Source organism: Leptodactylus fuscus, chromosome 3 (assembly GCF_031893055.1).
Source record: "Leptodactylus fuscus isolate aLepFus1 chromosome 3, aLepFus1.hap2, whole genome shotgun sequence".
Classification (NCBI taxonomy): domain Eukaryota; kingdom Metazoa; phylum Chordata; class Amphibia; order Anura; family Leptodactylidae; genus Leptodactylus; species Leptodactylus fuscus.
The window spans coordinates 135,919,025-135,939,810 of NC_134267.1; the positions used below are offsets into that span (position 1 = coordinate 135,919,025).

The window sequence follows — 20,786 nt, forward strand, 5'->3', positions numbered from 1 at the left end:
TTTTAACTTATAATGCACACAAACTTCTATTGTCATTTTGCTTTGGTATGTAGAAGTATTTCAAGTTTTGAACAGTTTTGATGTTAGATATAGATTTCTAGTTAAACCAAATGTACAAGCTGCCAGCAGGATGATGAAAGAACACACATTCCCCATAGATTTTCTAAAGAAGATGTATAAATGTATAGCAAAGTTTATCATATTTTTTTTAATATGAGTCACTATTTAAATAATTGCCATTGATGTCATTGTGCTCTGAAACAATAATGCATTATCTGTTACACCATTATTTTAATACTATTTAAATACATTTAGAACAAAGCAATGCCAACAAAAAAGGACATATCAGTCAAGCAAGTACAAGTTGCTATAAATTTTTGATTAGAGAATTGCCAAATATACATTCTAATTCATTCTATAAAATATGCCTTCTATGGAAACACTTCTGAAAGACATAGTCATTAATTCCATAGCAATGGATTATTTATATAGTGCGGTCATATTTAGTGAATCTGTTCACGTTTGGCATCATTAGGCTAATGACTTTCCAGCTTTAATGACTGATATTTAGTATGACTTTAATATAGGGCATACATATCCTATAGTCAGAACCTGTGGAGTAGTCCCCTCCCCAGAGGAAATGCATTGTTAGCAAACAACTACTATAATGTAGCGGAATTGGTCCAAAAGTCTTAATTAGAACTTAGAGTAGAAAACAATCTCCAGACCCTCCTGTTATGAGTAAAGGGACCTAGTAGCATAATGTGGGGCTAATGTGGTCTTTGCTATTATACCTTCTTCCCTCAGTACATTTCCTGTACCTGTCCTCTTGACTGGATATTTCCAGATATGTGTGTCACAATTGAAGCAGCTTTTTCTAAAAGCAATTTGATCTCCTGATAACCTAACACAAACAAATATGCTAATACTATTTATGTCTACAGATATGTCCTCCCTTAACTTTACTCTAGGCTGGACATGCCAATGACATTTACAGTAATGGCCTAAGTCTCAGCACCCCTGACAGTTTTCCAGAAAATAATTGCAATTTCACATCTTTTGTTATACACAAAAAAAAAAAAAAAAAAAAGGCAAATTGGACATCATTTCACACAAAACTCCAAAAATGGGTCAAACAAAATGTGTGGCACCTTTTCAAAATTTATAGTAAATAATTTTGTTTCAAGCATGTGATGCTCATTCAAACTCACCTGTGGCAAGTAACAGGTGTGGGCAATATAAAAATCACATCTGAAACCAGATCTAAAGGAAAAAACTTGACTCAATTTTTGCATTGTGTATTTGTGTGTGCCACAGTAAGCATGGAGAACAGAAATAGGAGAAGAGAACTGTCTGAGGACCTGAGAACCAAAATTGTGGAAAACTACCAACAATCTCAAAGTTACAAGTCCATCTCCAGAGATCTTGATGTTCCTTTGTCCACGGTGCTCAACATAATCAAGAAGTTTACAACCCATGGCACTGTAGCTAATCTCCCTGGGCATGGATGGAAGACAAAAATTGATGAAAGGTTGCAATACAGGATAGGACTGAACAAACAAACAAAAATAATTGAATAGATTGGTAATGCACCCAGGGATATACAAAACAAAAAAAGAAAAAAAAAGTGCACTAAAATTTAACTTTTATTAATGTTCATTAAAAGCTAGCTATCCATGTGATAAAAATGGTAGAAAAAGGGCTAAACTGCGTGTGTGACAAACAGGCTGCTATACTAAATTGGTGGTTTTAGGAAATATCTTAGGTACTAGGTAACTTCCTATCACTTTGGTGAATCCATTGCCTGGATCCTAGTTAGCAGGATTCCCTAAAAGGAGATTCCCTTTCAGCCATAGAACTGGGTCTCCTGTATTGGACTCAGTGTTAGTAGTTTGTGTGGTGAATTGGAGTTCCATGGGCGAAAGGGGATCTCCTTCTAGGGAATCATGCTAACTAGTATCCAGGCAATGGATTCACCAAAGTGATAGGAGGTTACCTAGTACCCAAGATATTTCCTAAACCACTAGTTTAGTATAGCAGCCTGTTTGTCACACACACAGTTTAGCCCTTTTTCTACCATTTTTATCATATGGATAGCTAGCTTTTAATGAACATTAATAAAAGTAAAATTTTAGAACACAGGATAGGACACCTGAAACCAGACAAAAATGAGAGAAGCTCTTCTTTATTCAAAGACTAAACTATACGCTCATGGTAATAAAGGAGGCAAGTTAATGACCGCAATGTTAAAGAAAGAGAGAGCCTCTTCGCATATCTCTTCTATCTCTACTCAAGATGGATCAATTACATCAGATACAACCCAAATTTCAAAAGCTTTTAATAAGTATTATGAGGGTCTATATAACTTGTCCACCTCCGACACTCCCTTAGAGATTCAAAATAAACGCCAACTCACCGCAGAATTTTTGTCCTCCCTTCGCCTCCCTACGATTCCTGACCATCAACAACAATCAGTACTAGCTTCAATTACTACTGAAGAAGTGTCATCGGTACTCAGAGGTTTTGCTAAAACTAAAAGTCTGGGCCCGAACAGATTGCCACTTTTGTATTATCTCTCCTTTTCATCTATCCTACTCCCCTTTCTAACTAGATTCTGCAACTCCCTATTACAGGGACAACCTATGCACCCCCAAACGCTAGAGGCCCATATCACTCTCATTTATAAAGAGGGTAAAGATCCGACGGCATGCAGCAGTTATAGACCAATCTCACTGTTGAATACAGACCTGAAAATCTGGGCTAAAATTTTGGCCAGACGCTTGAGTCCCTTGCTCCCCTCTCTCCTACACGAAGAACAGGTTGGCTTTGTGGGAGGGAGAGAGGGCAGGGAAAATACCACTAAACTCCTACACGCGATCTCTATTGCGAAAAGAGATTCGATCCCCCTGTTGTTTCTGGGTGTAGATGCTGAAAAAGCATTTGACATGGTGGATTGGGATTATATGGCTGCTGCTTTGTCTACATTTGGTATCCCACAAAATTTCATAAAAGCCATTCTGACGCTTTATTCTAGTCCTACTGCTAGACTCAAAGTTAATGGAGTACTCTCTGACTACTTTAAAATATCTAATGGCACGAGGCAGGGTTTTCCGCTATCTCCCGCCTGTTTTGTCTTGGTATTAGAGACACTATTGCAAAAAGTGAGGCAACACCCTGACATAAAAGGTTTTCCAATTAATTCGTCGGTCTTACAATCATTGGCATTCGCGGACGACGTGTTGTTTCTCGTAACAAACCCAGAACAGGGATTGCCGTCCTTAATGGACCTTATAGCTACATATAGTGTTATTTCCAATTATAAAATTAACGACACCAAGTCCGAAATTTTGAACATAATGTTCCTAATGATGTTCAACAACGATTGAAGAGGTCTCTTCCGTTCATTTGGAGGGATGTCTCTTTGAAATATCTTGGGATTCAACTCCCTTCTAATTTGGATAGGATATATGATCTGAATTATGCACCTGTTCTGCAATCCGTCAAACAATTACTATCTAGCTACAACCTACCATACATCTCTTGGATAGGTAGAAAAAATCTACTCCAGACATATATCTTGCCCAAATTGACATATCTATTCCAGATGTTGCCTATAGCCTTACCCCCCTTTTTTTTCGCCACGGTGCGTCATATTTTTTTGTCCTTTTTGTGGAAAGGCAGTCGTCCAAGGATAGCTTACTTAACTTTAGCTAAGGGGAGGTCAGAAGGAGGTCTGGGCCTGCCTGATGTTGAATCGTATTATAATGCAGTCCAGTTATCTAGGTGGTGTGCCTACGTAACGTCTAAGTCAACCCGAATGCTGAATATGCTAATGACCGTACAATTTGGTCCAGACTTAAACAAACTACTCTGATTTCCAAAAACTGAGTCACGCCCTGCGATGCGTGATCCGATGTTATCTGGGATACTCTCGACTTGGGGAAAAACCCAAGCTACATTATCCCCAATAATATCTCCTATTATGCCAGCGTCCCTTATACCACAGTTGTTGCCACATTCTGATAGGAAGGGATCCGATATTTGGAATAAATTAGCGGATATTACCATGTCAGATTTGTTTAACGAAGGCAAACCCCTTTCGATCTCGGCCTTACAACTTTTACTGCCTGAATTTCCTCTTAATTTCTTACACCATGCCCAAATTAGATCTTCTCTACTTAAGATGCTGACCAGTTTTTCACCATGTAGGAAGCTAACCCCGTTTGAGTCTATTTTAACTCAGAAGGATCAAGGGTCCTTGTCTGTATCTCACTGTAGGAAGTTTTTATTACTTCCCCCAACGTCTGAGAAACCCAAGTATCTCGTGGCTTGGGAGAAAGAGCTGGATAGGACTTTTGATGAAGCTGACACTAAACACATTCTCTCCAACTCATTAGGCCCATTGACATGTGTACGACTCCAGGAAACCCATTTTAAGACATTAACGAGATGGCACAGGTCTCCAGTTTGGCTTCATAGACAGAAACTGAAGGAAGATGATTTGTGTTGGCGATGACAGGCTGCGCCAGGGACTCATCTTCATATATGGTGGACATGTGAGAAGATTAGTGCATATTGGTCCCAAATTGGAAAACAGATTAAGCGTATAGTTGGCTCCTGCCCCTATTTATCTCCAGAATTAGTCCTTTTATCTTTACCGCAGGATCATTTGAAGTTCCCTTCGCATGATTTGATCATGATCCTATTGGAAACGGCAAAAACTTTGATACCCCTATTTTGGCTTAAACAGGACGCACCGCCAATTGGTTTGTGGCTTGAGAAAACCTTTCAAATATATAGATTTGACGAAATTATGAGTTGGACTAACAGATGTCATACTAAATTTCTCAATACTTGGAGACCCTGGGCCTCCTTTGCCAGTAGCCCAGAATACCTTCGGCAGTTGATCCTCTCTGATTGGTCCCTTTATTATTGTGATATCCTCCATCCTATCCCCCCCCCTCTTTTTCTTTTTATTTATTTCTTCCTTTCACTTTTTTTTTTATAGCCTAACCTACAGTCGTATGAAAAAGTTTGGGCACCCCTATTAATCTTAATCATTTTTAGTTCTAAATATTTTGGTGTTTGCAACAGCCATTTCAGTTTGCTATATCTAATAACTGATGGGCACAGTAATATTTCAGGATTGAAATGAGGTTTATTGTACTAACAGAAAATGTGCAATATGCATTAAACCAAAATTTGACCGGTGCAAAAGTATGGGCACCTCAACAGAAAAGTGACATTAATATTTAGTAGATCCTCCTTTTGCAAAGATAACAGCCTGTAGTCGCTTCCTGTAGCTTTTAATCAGTTCCTGGATCCTGGATGAAGGGATTTTGGACCATTCCTCTTTACAAAACAATTCAAGTTCAGTTAAGTTTGATGGCCGCCGAGCATGGACAGCCCGCTTCAAATCATCCTTCCTATGCCTACTCCCATTAGACCTTGTCCAGTTATAGTACCTACAGGTTTTATAAAATATTTATCTTTTAGCAACATGATAGCCCTTAATATATTTTGCATACAGATGTTTTTATTGATTGGATTTCCCATCTATGCTGAGTACCATGTGTTTATACTTGTTTTTCAATACCGCTATACTGTTTTAAAATTTAATAAATTGGATTAAATAAAGAATATAAAAAAAAATAAAAATGAGAGAAGCTGGGTCAGAGCCTGCAGCTCCATCACACAGGGGTTTAAGAAATTCCCTAGAGCATCCTTTACGACGTGGAAATGGTCAGGATAGTGAGAGACAAGGCAAGTGACTTCCTTGACACCACTACTACATATGAAAAAAAACAAAAAAACTTTTTAAGTCTTCAGTAGGTGATACCTTTTTTAATGGCTAACTCATAATGATGACAGAATATGACATTTCGAAGCTTCCTCTGAGCTTCTTCTTCAGCAGACATGCAGAAATTCCTGCAGAAAAGCAGCCCTCATTCCTGCCTGAGCTTAGAGAAGATGGCACCGATTGCAGTGTGTGAAAGTACAGTTTGAGAACTCAGAATTGGACAGTGGAGCAGAGGAAGACAAAAATGTATCCTCAAAAAACTTCCATTTCAAAAACTTCCTGAGTAAAGCTCTCTCACAAGCCCTGCAAACAATCCCATCAGACTTAGCAGACATTAATTTGGATCTCGCGACCTTAGGCCGGGGACTTGGGCCACTGAAAAAGCCTGTTCCAACCTGGCACTGCTCTCAACAGCCCTCATGGCACAAATTGCAGCAGAAAAGGACCAAATTGATAGGGCTCTTATGTTACTGGAAGATCAAGAAAACTGAAGTCGGCGTTATGATATTAGGGTGAAAGGCCTTCTAGAGTCATGGCACCTAAATTGCTCTGCACCATTATGACCGAACTTTTCAAGTCCCTGCTTGGGACTGAGAAAGCAGCCGCAGTATCTATTGAAAGGGTACACCAGGCATTATTCCCTAAAGCTTAGAATGGAGATCCTCCCAGTGGACACCATCCTTATTTTGTCAGTAGCAAAAGGGAAGACAGATATTAAATATGGTGATGCTTCACTTACTTTCTTTCAGGACCTGCCACCTTCAATTCTGATGAAGAGAAACTTTGACATGGCATTCCCCCGACCCACCCTCCATACGAACCGCTTTCCTGCACACACGATGGCCCCTACTCACACTATTATGTGCCATAGTGGCCCCTGCACATGCTATTATGCCTCATAGTGGCCCCTGCACACACTATTATGCGCAATAGGAGTCTCTGCATACACAATTATTCCCCATAGTGGCCCCTTCACACTGTACTATGCCCCATTGTGGACCGCTCATGAACAAATATTATACTCTAGGGTCTGTTGAAACCCCAGAGTATACTGATCAGAGACCCAGGGTAGGATACAAACATAAAAAACAATGTTAATTTCCTTTCCCTGGTTCTGGCGCACTCTCCGCTACTTTTGGCTATCTTCAATGTTGAACCAGACATCATGTTAGCCAGGCCAGCGTCGTGATGCATAATGAAGCTGGCCTGACCCACATGACATCTGGGACCATACAGGCCCACAGACTGCCAGAGCAAAGGAGAGGTAAGTAACAGTGTTTTTTATGTTCCATCCCCATTCTTGGCCCTCTGATAATTTGGGGTCTGAGAAGACTCCAGAGTATAATGATAGCAGAGTTTGTGGGGTTTGCGGGCACACAGCTTTAACTACCAATCCCCGTTCCAGCTCACATCCGCTTCCGCAGAAGGGGAAGCAAATAGGCCGTGAGCAGGAGTGGAGATCAGTAAGTAAATAGGACCTGTTACCTGCTGGGGTTTGGTTTTGTTTGGTTTTCTTAAAAAAAGAAACAGTTTGTAAAATTCAGGGTGAATCTGGCTCATTATGAACCGATTCACCCATGTCTATTAAATTCCAAATGATCTTGAAATGCATTTAACACACAATATCAAGACATACTTGAATAGCTGCAATTCACCTTCCTTCACTGGTTGGAGGATGGTGTAACCTACCGTCTTGAAAGACATATTTCTACTGAAATTTTGCCACTGATTGTGTTGAGAAATAAGTTAAAGGTCTGACGTCTAGTATTACTGACTAACCTCGCATCCTGGGATAAGTGGCTAGTAAATTTACTTAGATACCCTGATAACTCCCATATTGGGAGGATGCTATGGGATACAGATATTGTAGGGTCAGGTATGTTTCTGAATGTAGGGTGCATTTTTCAGGGCAATTACTCCAAGATTTCTCTCGTGCATCCCCCATACTCTGGAACTCCTTACCACGACACATAAGACTGACCCCCACAATCAGAGGATTCAAGAAGGCGCTGAAGACTCACCTATTCAGGAAGGCCTACAACCTCCAATAACACTATCACCGCACCCCCATCTGTACAGTCTCCCCCTCTCCTTCTGTCTCTACCCCCCTTCCCTCATAGATTGTAAGCCCTCGCGGGCAGGGCCCTCTACCCCACTGTGCCAGTCAGTCATTGTTAGTATTGTATCTACCTGTATATTTTGTGTATTGTATGTAACCCCCAAATGTAAAGCACCATGGAATTAATGGTGCTATATAAATAAATAATAATAATAATAATAATAATTACTCAACTACAGTATCTCCTAGAGGGTTTTTTAGGGCTAACACACAAGAAGTCTTAAACAATAAGTATTTGCAATCTTACTAACAAGTATTGTTACTATAAGGGTCAAGGACATACAGGAGCCAAGTATACCCTCCTAAGGCTAAGGGGGCATTCACACGATGTAACGCGGCGTTGATTCTGACACGTAAACTTGTGTCAGAATCAGCGCTGCAAAACAGAATTGCACTGACTTCAATGGGTTCCATTTAGCATGCATAACAAATTGAAATCAATGGGTTAAAAAGCCTCCCATTGATATCAACGTGTTACACACGCTAAACGGAACCCACTTAAGTCAATGGGATTCTGTTTTGCAGCGCTGATTCTGACACAAGTTAACGTGTCAGAATCAACGCCGCGTTACATCGTGTGAATGCCCCCTAAGGCCCCACAATGTGGAAAAGTTGTTTTATTTTGTTGCAGATTTTGCTGTGTTTTTTCAGACAAAGCTAGGAGTCAGTTTAGAAGGAGTAAGAATTGTATTTTGCTTTCAAGATATTTTCTATTTCTTCTGTAGTCACTAACAGGTTTAGTGCAGAAAAACACAGCAAAATGTGCAACAAAAAAAGCTGTGTTTTCGCAATGTGTGGCCTTAGCCTAAAGGTGGCTTGATCCATGCTTCTATTACCTATGAGATTTTCCCTTTGCATAACAAGATCCTATCATGCAGTCATTTTCGATGGTTTGGAAAAGTGTAAAGTCTGGCAATGAAACAATGTAAGGTTAAACTTTGCTCCATCTATGCCTCCTATTTAGAGAATTTCATGAAGCTTTGTTATGTTCTGGAAGCTTTCCATTATTCTTTTATATGTGTTTGTTTAAATATTGTTATTTGTTTAACCCTTAAGTACTATCATGGTGTCTAGCATACACCACTATCATACATATATCATTATGATAGGCGCCATGATAGTACTTAAGGGTTAAATGGGCTATAGTTATAACATGTATTCAGGGTACAACATTGTGCACACAAAAATGCAGTATTCTTGTTTTACTTACCTGATTCCAAAGTATTTGAATATGTGGAAATTTGACTTTCCTTTGCATAATGTAAACAGGTATTATTATTAATGCTATTCCAAACTTTTATGCATTTTCTTTTTGGTGAGTTGAGGCACACACAGTTTCCAATAACAGTCTTTTTTAGGTCGCTCCAAGCTGTCAAACAATTTTGTACTGCATCCCCGAGAATGCATTTATTTGGGTGGTTGCACTGAATTTGAAAATTTTCATATAAAGAAAAGCAATGATGGTCCTCTTTGCAGGATTGCTTTGCTGAAATGCAGTCATTCACTTTTCCTGATGAAGTATCCACCAATATTTTGCCACTTTGTATGAATCCTTTTTGAAAAATTGAGTGTTTTTGCTTAACAGATTCTGTAGTCAAAGTAGGTACTGCATGTAAAAGAGAGGAATAGTATTAAAATCATAGAACTGTACCAGTTGAAAATGAAAACGCATAAAAGTTTTTTTCGCAGCACTTGTTACAGACTTTCTGCTTCTATTATACCTATACAGAACAGGTTAGCATTTCCTTAGTTATAATTGACATGTCGCAATTCACAAAAATGCAATGGTTTTTGAAATCGCAACATGTCCACTGTGAATATTTTTCTGCAAAGTGTGAATGGCATTAGCCAGAATCTCATCCACTTTGCAGTTACTGTAAAACATAGTGGTTTTTGTCTGGGTGTTTTAGCTGCACCCAAACAATGGTGGGCCATGCCTCACAATGGATTCTTAGTATAGTGGGAGAAACATTTTAATTTTTAAAATTTAAAATTTTAATAATAGAAAAAATAATAAGCAGACAAGTACAATCAAACCAGAAAAATATAATAAGAATATAAGATTGACTTACATTATGTTTTTATGATATACTGTATATATTAAGGCATGTGCCTAGAAAGGATCATCATAATACATTTGGCTTCAGATGTCCGGTTTCCTATCATCTCTGAATTGGCTCTGTATATGTTGGGGTGTCAGCATGCATGACTCAGGGTTCCTATAAGCTTAAATAAGTTGTTACTGCTTATATTTGTTTATTACACTCACCGGCCACTTTATTAGGTACACCTGTCCAACTGCTTAACACTTAATTTCTAATCAGCCAATCACATGGCGGCAACTCAGTGCATTTAGGCATGTAGACATGGTCAAGACAATCTCCTGCAGTTCAAACCGAGCATCAGTATGGGGAAGAAAGGTGATTTGAGTGCCTTTGAACGTGGCATGGTTGTTGGTGCCAGAAGGGCTGGTCTGAGTATTTCAGAAACTGCTGATCTACTGGGATTTTCACGCATAACCATCTCTAGGGTTTACAGAGAATGGTCCGAAAAAGAAAAAACATCCAGTGAGCGGCAGTTCTGTGGGCGGAAATGCGTTGTTGATGCCAGAGGTCAGAGGAGAATGGCCAGACTGGTTCGAGCTGATAGAAAGGCAACAGTGACTCAAATAGCCACCCGTTACAACCAAGGTAGCCAGAAGAGCATCTCTGAACGCACAGTACGTCGAACTTTGAGGCAGATGGGCTACAGCAGCAGAAGACCACACCGGGTGCCACTCCTTTCAGCTAAGAACAGGAAACTGAGGCTACAATTTGCACAAGCTCATCGAAATTGGACAATTGAAGATTGGAAAAACGTTGCCTGGTCTGATGAGTCTCGATTTCTGCTGCGACATTCAGATGGTAGGGTCAGAATTTGGCGTCAACAACATGAAAGCATGGATCCATCCTGCCTTGTATCAACGGTTCAGGCTGGTGGTGGTGGTGTCATGGTGTGGGGAATATTTTCTTGGCACTCTTTGGGCCCCTTGGTACCAATTGAGCATCGTTGCAAGGCCAAAGCCTACCTGAGTATTGTTGCTGACCATGTCCATCCCTTTATGACCACAATGTACCCAACATCTGATGGCTACTTTCAGCAGGATAATGCGCCATGTCATAAAGCTGGAATCATCTCAGACTGGTTTCTTGAACATGACAACGAGTTCACTGTACTCCAATGGCCTCCACAGTCACCAGATCTCAATCCAATAGAGCATCTTTGGGATGTGGTGGAACGGGAGATTCACATCATGGATGTGCAGCCGACAAATCTGCGGCAACTGTGTGATGCCATCATGTCAATATGGACCAAAATCTCTGAGGAATGCTTCCAGCACCTTGTTGAATCTATGCCACGAAGAATTGAGGCAGTTCTGAAGGCAAAAGGGGGTCCAACCCGTTACTAGCATGGTGTACCTAATAAAGTGGCCGGTGAGTGTATATGTTACTTCCTTGAGTGTACTTCCTTATTATTTTTTCCTTAATTAATATTACTTATGTAAATCAGCAGTGTGTGACTTTCTTGTTCTCACTATCTTTAGTACTCACTGTAAAACAATAGCTTAATACCCTTTGCCTTAACACTTATACTTGTATGTCTATTCAATTCTGTTCTATCACAGCACTACTTATCTGCCTGTGTGTTATTTCTTGATTACCACCTATTGCTGTCTATTGGTGAGACTGGCAGATGTTGTTATCACGGTATGTGTGTGTGAGTACTGCACACATGATATTGTCTGCTCTGTATTTTCTGTCTAACAAATAGCAGCAGTCAGGTAGTGGTATATAAAATCGCACATTGATGAGGATTTGAAGGGTTCTCTTTAAATAACAAGAATATATATATATATATATATATATATATATATATATATATATATATATATATTAGCCCAGGATATTAGGGTATGTTCACACGGCGGAATTTGCAGTGCACCAGCATCCAGTCGCGGCATTCCGCTCTGGATTAGCCCCGAAAAATGAGCCTAATTGGGAGAGAGCCTCGCGCAGCTAGTGGCGGAAAAAGAAAAACTCTGTGTGAACATACCTTTAGACTGCAGGCAGAATCAGCACATTGCTGACTGACTGCAGGACTGACATTGCAGGACTGACTGTCAGTATGTTTAAATAGTCTGTATATAGTAGCACAGATATACCCCTTCACTCCTATATATGATTTCTATAATTAATCTGCCTGTAAATGCTTTAATCTGTCTAAATTCTTCTATTCCCAATTTTGGTTAGCAATTGTAATCTTTTAAGAACTGAGTTCTCTGTATGCAGTGAAATGGAACACAGACCCTTCCCTATGTTCACCATTACTGTAATTCCTCATGTTCAAGCTTACAGCACCTTATATTAATATGATACTATATGATATATGATATAAACAATGTAAAGTATCCACCTATCACTACATACTGGATAAGACACTGTCAGCTGATGTCTAGTGGTGCTAGAACGTCACACAACATCATACACTCTTCTCCTTTGTATTTCCTGCTCAAAACATTTAGCTGAAGTCATGGCTTTTTTGTTCACAATTGTTTCACAAAGAACACTTCTCAACAAACTTCTCTGAACAGTTGATGTATCTGGGTTCCACTAGTTTTTATTAGTTATGAGCTGAGGGTACTACTTGACATTTTCTGATTTCGAAGGGGAGTAAGCACAAGTTTCTATGGCCAACCACTGAGTCTATAGTTCTTAATGTTGTTCTTGGTGCTTCTTCAAGAAAGGTTGAACAGCACATCTTGAAAGCTAGTCTGCTTTGAAATCTTGGCTTGGCAGAGACTTTGCTGTTGCAGACAATAACCACAAATATACAGCCAATGTCATTAAGAATTACTTGAGTGAAGTAGAGAGTTCTCAAAGTAAAGATATAGTCCCTACAGAGATCTGATTTTGACATCATCAAAAGGATTTCAGCAACACCAGTTCTAGTTCTCCAAATTGTTTGTAACAACCTCCCTGCCAAGTTCCTTCAATAACTGTGTGCACGTGTACCTAGAATTGATATTGGGTTTGAAGGCAAAGAATGATCAGATCAAATATTGATTTGATTTATATTTTGCTTCTGTTTATTTACTTTCCATTTTGTTCACTTAGAAAAATAAATTATAAACATTTCGATCTTTGAAAGTACAATGTCCAAACCAAAAGACACTATTGCAGTGCAAAATATCGCTCACTTAATCCAAACACAATCCAAAAAGAGCAATCAGAATATAAAACTTAACCTTTAATGGTACTGGATAAAATATAAATATACACAAAAAACTATAAAAAGTCACACATATGATTCATGACCTCATATAAAAACCATGAAATATCCACAACCACGGGATTATTCAAAGGGAACACGGCGGTCCCAAGTAAGGTAACCAATCACACTTACCCTACTCCAGTCCGTGGTAGGATAATTCCGGAGGATATGGAAGGGATAACTACAGAGTAGGCCGTCTAGTGTGAAAATCGGGTGAAATTAGAAAATAAACACAGTCCTTATTATGTAAAAGAGGAAGGGGCTAGATTCACCTTATTGCCTAATACAGGGTCACCGCCCTATTTAGCCAGTGCCCTGACCGTAACCTAATTAACCCCTCCAAGAATTATATGCACTATAGAAACAAGGGCTAATGAAACACACAATAGCATTCAACCAACATAACATAACCCAAGCACTCCAGAGTGCCAGGGAGTGTATCTCTTCCTGGCATTGCTCTTTTTGGATTGTATCATTGAAAGTATCCTTACTTTGCCAAACTTGTTCCACCTCTCCCTAAAACTTTTGCATATATACATGCAAAATTCCTATGCATTCCTATGCCGTGATGTAGCAGTGCTGGCCGTGCGCTCAGTTCGTCTACACCGGAGATGCAGCCAAACTGAGTGCATTTGTTCATTCTTCTTTTCTTCAATTACATGAAAGTTTGCCAATGCCGTATGCTGAAAAGTAACCCCACACCATGATGATCCCACCTCCAAACTTCACTGTTGGTTTGGTGTTTTGGGGGTGATAGGCAGTGACTATTGGTCTCATCTGACCAGACTATATTCTCCCAGTATTTCACAGGCTTGTCTAAGTGTTGTTGAGAAAACTTTAAACATGCATACAAGCCATGAAGGTTAAGTCTTTGGCTCTTGGAACAATCTTCTGAGAATTCTTTTCACTCCTGTGTCTGAAGTCATGCGGGGAGCACCTAGTCATGGACAGACCATTATGATGAAATTAAGTTCTTTCCCCTTCCACATTATGGCCCAACAGTGCTCACTGGAGCCTTCAGTAGGTTAGAGATTTCTTATGTCATCAGAATGTTTTGCAACAATAAGGTCTTGATACAGGTCATGAGATGTTTGTTGTGAGACACCTCTTTACAGGTCATCAGTTGAACCAGCTGATATTTTTTCACTACAAGGCAGGATTGCTTTGTAGTTCCTACTAGATTTCAGCCGATGTCAGGGCTTCCCATGCCTTTTTTTTCACTTCTTTTCGTTCATATGTTCAATACTTTTTCACTGAATCATTTCATTTATTGTGCTTCGGGTCCTTGTGATTGAGGTGTGAGAATAGCTTATAAATAAGGGGTACCACTGAGAAATAAACTGACAGAGCTAGTTCACACTTGCATTAGAAGCTCCATTAGGATCATCCATCGCAAAACCCATTTAAAATCTGGGGAAAAGAATCTGTTTGTGCAGGACTTTTTCATCAGGCAAAATATTGAATTCTGAAACAGAAGCCTGATGAACCCTATTATAGACATATATAGATATTATAGGCTTACTTGGTGTACATTGTTTTAAACATCAGGCACTTCTGTTGAGCAGAACAACAGAAAACCATGCAGGTGTGAATTATATCTTATAAGAAAAGGTGCATTTTTCCATTTCATGAAAATACTGACGCATGTATTTACCAAAATATGCACATCACTAAAGCTGACAGGCTACCTTTAATGGAAGACAATGAACAACAATATTCCAAAAAAATTACTGACCAGTTTTTGGATTGCAGTTCTTTCCCAGTAGCTTTTTAATAGTGCAGTAGATGTCTTCAGAGCAAATACAGGCTTTGAAATCTGGATATTTTTCAGTGAACATAAAGATAGTCGAGTTGCAAATCATCAAATTTTTTAGTTGACAGTTGACACCTAAAACACAGATGAGATTCCACATTTTTAATACAAGTAAAGTAAACAATATCATGAACATACCATTTGTAAATGAAAAGTAATTTTAACCACTTCCAAGACCGGGCCATTCTTTCCTGGTTCATAAATGGGCACATTTTAGTACCTGATGGTTTTAAGCCTATACGTTTTTTTTTGTCCTGTTATATAATTTTTTATTCTATTTTGGTAATACGTATGGCTTCATTTTTCTCTCATTTTTATTCTTACAGTTTCAGTTTTCTTTACCAGTTTTCTTTCATAGATGATATTTTCCGCAGGTCAACATAGGGTGATATTCTTAATAATAGCATTTTGAAGCCGTATCTTACATATCGTGAGATGTTCAACCACTATTTTCTCTCTCAAATTATTTATTTTATATATACACTAACCAGTGAATAGTGCATATGCAAAATACAGCTAATATATTTAAAACTAATGCGCAACATGGTAAACATTATAAAGTTGGGAAACATAAAATATGAAAAATACATTCTATGTGCTTTATTTCATGCAGCTTTTAATGTGTGACCGGTTTATACTCTAAGTGCTGAAGCAGATTCCTTTTATATAGCCTGGAGAAACCAAATAAAATATTGTTAATGAATGAACACCAATATTGTTCCCTTCAGACAGCTGAATAAATATTTAAAGCAAACACCAATTATTGATAAAAAAAAGGATTGATGCCGGAGTTGAAACATAAAATCAACAAAAGACATGTGCAGGACATTTATATTGCAACATACACAACTTATTCTAACTTGGCTTGTACTGAAAATATTAATGTGCTTAAATTAGATTATAAAGTATTTTACTTCTGTGTTGGTAAAAGAGCCAAAATGTTAGAAGGATCTATAAATACATGTTTAAGTGTATTTACAAAGCGCAGTACAAATGCTAGTAATCAAACAGCTATATGTCCAGATATAATTTATGTAGACAGAGGTTAAAGGGGTTTCATGACATTATTATTATTATTATTATTATTATTATTATTATTATTATTATTATTATTATTATTATTATTATTATGTGCTGTTGAGGGCCCATAAACATAAAAAATGTTATTCATCTCTCCCAAGATCTCTATTTCCAGCAGCAGCCCCAATCCTCTGCATACAGGTCCTCCAGTTCACGTCTCTAGTTCTCTTCACAAATGCATGTGACTTATGACGTGCTGTTTGTGAAGAGATCACCACTGAGGCCTTTGATTATCCACAGAGGTCATCTTGCACAAACGGTTGGTGGACCTGTAGGCTGAAAACTGGAAATGGAGGCCTGAGGAGAGGTGAGTAAAGGCTTATTGCTTGCTGCCCCATCAGCGGCACTATTAAATGATATAAATTTAGAACACACCTTTACAGGTATTTCCAGCATATCATTTAAAGTAGTAGAACAGGATTATAAAACTATATCTGCTTTCTTCTAGAAATCCTGTGATATCTGTTCATACTGTGACTGTTCTTTTTTGTGATAGTTCATGCTGACATCATGTCATGCAATAGTCATTAAACACCATGATCACATGATTCCACATGGATATCATGTCATCCTGTCACTATGATCATATTATTTCACATGGATATCATGTCATCCTGTCACTATGATCATATGATTTCACATGGATATCATGTCATCCTATCACCATCAGCATATGATTTCACATGGATATCATGTCACCCTATCACCATGGTCATATTATTTCACATGGATATCATGTCATCCTACCACCATGATCATATGATTCCACATGGATATCATGTCATCTTATCACTATGATCATATTATTTCACATGGATATCATGTCACCCTATCACCATGGTCATATTATTTCACATGGATATCATGTCATCCTACCACCATGATCATATGATTCCACATGGATATCATGTCATCTTATCACTATGATCATATTATTTCACATGGATATCATGTCACCCTATCACCATGGTCATATGATTTCACATGTAATCCTATCACCATGATCATATGATTTCACATGGATATCATGTCATCCTGTCATTATGATCCTATGATTTCACATGGATATCGTGTCACCCTACCACCATGATCATATGATTTCACATGTAATCCTATCACCATGATCATATGATTTCACATGGATATCATGTCAGCCTGTCATTATGATCATATGATTTCACATGGATATCGTGTCACCCTACCACCAAGATCATATGATTCCACGTGGATATCACGTCATCCTGTACAGCTAGTAAAGGTTCAAAAGTTGATGTGGTTTGGCAGTATGGATTTTTCTCATTGTATGTACTATATTAAAGGGTTTGCACAGAATTAACTACAAAAAACAGGTATGTTCTAAAACATATGGCATCACCAAAACATATTTTCAGTACAAGACGTGTTAAGCTCAGTTGGTATATGTAATAGTGGACTTTAACCTACTACCTATACAGTTTCAGATTGTGCATGAGTGTTATAATATTAAATAGTTGAGTTTTAAAATGTATAAAGAAACCAACGTACTATAAAGGAAAATATCCAGCAAGGCTATCTGCTATTCAATGACATTAGTGTTATAAGTGCATTTTATTTTATTCCATAAACATCTCTTAGATTGGATAAAGTAGTCAGTGGAGATTCTTGTCGCTTACCTGAAAATTCACACACCTGTTCTGTAGCACTCCAAAGTCCTGCACATTCATCATCAGACATTTTACATCTCTCCTTCAGGTTCAAGCAATTTATAGCTTGAGATTTTGGCAAGTTTAAAAGAATTAACCAAAAAGCTAAAACAGAAATCACAAATAAAGTCACAAAGTAGTATTCATGTGACACACATCTGAAATTAGAAAACTGGGCTAAATATGGCTGTATATAATCTATGAGACACAGGTAGCTCAACTGTATTGAAACACATAGTCCAGTTTGATTTTCAGTTCAGCTATGTGAAAGAAATGGATACTGCAGTGTAAATGGTATTTCTCAGTAGGTCCCACCAATCATAATGCCAGGCTGCAACGTGAACATTGCTTACAAAGTTGCTGTTTGCCAACATATCTAGGTTATCAAAAATAACAAAAATTGTGATCATGTAAATAGAGGTTCTCTTCCAACACCAGTTACTGTATCTGCATAACATGTTATTATTATCTTTAAGTATTGTTAAGTCACATTTTAGCAAATACGTGAACTCATACACTCATAGTTTCATTTTAGATCATTGAATTTTTATATTAGATATTATATATTATTTTATAGTATGTTTACATTGCAACCTTAAATATATTTGATTTGTATTATATATTAATACAACAGCTCTCTAGATAGTTGATTCATGAATTAATGACTAAGAAGTTTAAATTTAGTAATTTCCCCAAATTTCCCCAAATTGATGGAAAGTAAGTAGATTAAAAAAAAAAAAAAAAAAAAAGATGGTTATTATTGTAAATGATTATGCTGTATACAATAATAATTGTGTGTTTTTTCTTCTACAATGTGTTATATATGTTATTATAGTGTCTGTCTGCCTTAACAATGAGTTTACATTACATGCCGCTGTTTATATTTATCTGTAAAGCCTTTTTTCTAGGACTGTATTTGCAGACCTTATAACTATCACTGTGAGATAGTCCAAATATATCTGTTCAATAGAGGTTTATCAGCTGGAGAATAATAGCAGGCAATGCTTGCAGGAGCGGAGAGAGCACCTGCTCAGGTATACTGTTCTGTATTCATAAACTACAACATTAAACAAGCATGTATGCATTCATGAGATCCGAAAACTAAGTAATAGTAACACATGATTTCAATGTATCACAGTTAGTAGAAAATAAAAGTAATCTCTGAACTCAATCTACCGTCAATATAAACAAGTTGCTTACCTGCTGAAGGGAAGAGATTAAAGGGAAATACAATAAAATAGTCGAACCAAAATATAACCATTATTAAAACTATTAATACCACTTCTACATACAGTACAGCACATGTTGATCCACATCTCTTAAAATGACACAGTGTTCCTTAATGTAAAATGTATATGACTGTAGTTACCTGTGAACCAGATGTACTTCATTGCAGTAAAGCGTGAATCCAGTGTTACTGGTGAAGTGCATGTGTCTACTGAGCACAAGCAAACAATCCTGAGCTAGGATTTCAGCACTCTTCTTACAGAACAGCTCCAGCCCACAGGACCTTGAGCTATTTGCCTGTCATTACTAGTTTGTCATATGTGTCTAGTATTCCAATTTCCAACAGATAGGGAGGACTTATCTTTGGATACCTTTTAACATTACTAGTGACAGGTGATGGAAAAGGCATGAATGTATCACAGTGTTTGAGAACTAATATATTCATACATGAATAATCACATAATCTCACAAAATTAAACCTAGTGAACATTGGTTAAAGGTTGGATACATTGAGCAATGTTTTTTAAACTTTATATTAATATATGTTACATGAAGATCCGTTTCAGAGCATAATTCATTGCTAAAAATCTGAATGATTGAGACATCCATAAAAAGTCAGTGGCCCACATTCAACAATATACGCCAGAATTTGGCAGCCAACTATCCAGATTTGTTTATCACAGTAGTTCAGGTTTATGATACATCTAGTGCATAGACTTCCTGTCTAACAGGTTATACTGCCAATCAGATAGATCAATTTAATGCCATAATTGAGGAATAATCCTGGTGTAAACTGTTACACATTAAGCCATCCATCGCTAAACCACAATTCTTTTTCTTCTAAATCACACCTTATTTGAAGCTATACAGAAAAAGAAAAAAAAATGCTTTTTCCCATATTGTAAAACTAATGTATGACTTACACAGTGAATTGTTGTATTTGATCAACTTGCCTCCATAAAAATAGAAAAAGTCATCAAAAAGTCATATGTACCCCAAATTTCACCAATAAAAACTATAGCTGATCACGCAAATAAAGCAAGGAGTCACACAAGATTTTTAAGAGTAAAGTAAAATAAATATATATGGCTTTCACAATATAGAGACATAAAATGAAATGCAAAAAATGTGAAAAGTTATATATTTGGTATCACAGTACATTTGGTATCATTGTGATTGTGGTGACCTGAAAAATAACAAGAACACATTATATATGCCTGTATAAAATTTGAACTGTAAAGTAAATGGCTACATTGCAGTTTTTCTCTGTCCATAGAAAAAGTTAATAAAGGTTGGTTAAAAAATGACATTTACATAAAAATGGTACCACTGAAAAATGTATCTCATCCTGAAAAAAAACAAAAAAACAATCCCTCTTATAGCAACCTAAAGGGATAACGAAGAGGTTTTTACAAGCATTTTTTTCTATTAGAAAATATTGAGCTACAAAGAGTTTAGACACAGAGACACAATAGGTTTCAGGATTTGGGGACGCCTTGGTCTTCCTGCTGTGCGAGGATGCCCCAGAGGCATGCCAGAGACTCCTCTGACTATATTTAATACTTTAAGGGGTTAAGTTGTTTCCTTGGTGCCTGTTCGACTGGCAGACTACCTGGCCAGTCATTCCTATCTGTGTAGGGTGGGGTTCGTATCTCTGCTCCTATTTAGGTCCACATGTTCATGTGCCTGCTGCAGGGGCGTAACTACCGTGGTAGCAGCAGTAGCAGCTGCCACAGGGCCCGGGCCATTAGGGGG

General features: G+C 37.8%; 1 protein-coding gene across 1 annotated transcript in view; it reads right to left on the bottom strand.

Annotated features, from left to right (window-relative positions):
- The window catches only part of GFRAL (GDNF family receptor alpha like), a 36,016-nt gene extending 16,821 nt beyond the window's left edge, over nucleotides 1-19,195 (bottom strand). Inside the window, exons 1-4 of the mRNA XM_075268386.1 lie at nucleotides 19,174-19,195; nucleotides 17,775-17,909; nucleotides 14,965-15,117; nucleotides 9,130-9,525 (exon numbers count right to left, since the gene is read on the bottom strand). Of these exons, the coding sequence (XP_075124487.1) occupies nucleotides 9,130-9,525; nucleotides 14,965-15,117; nucleotides 17,775-17,909; nucleotides 19,174-19,195 (706 nt within the window). The remainder of the gene's footprint in view (nucleotides 1-9,129; nucleotides 9,526-14,964; nucleotides 15,118-17,774; nucleotides 17,910-19,173) is intronic.
- Between the last annotated feature and the right edge of the window lie 1,591 nt (nucleotides 19,196-20,786).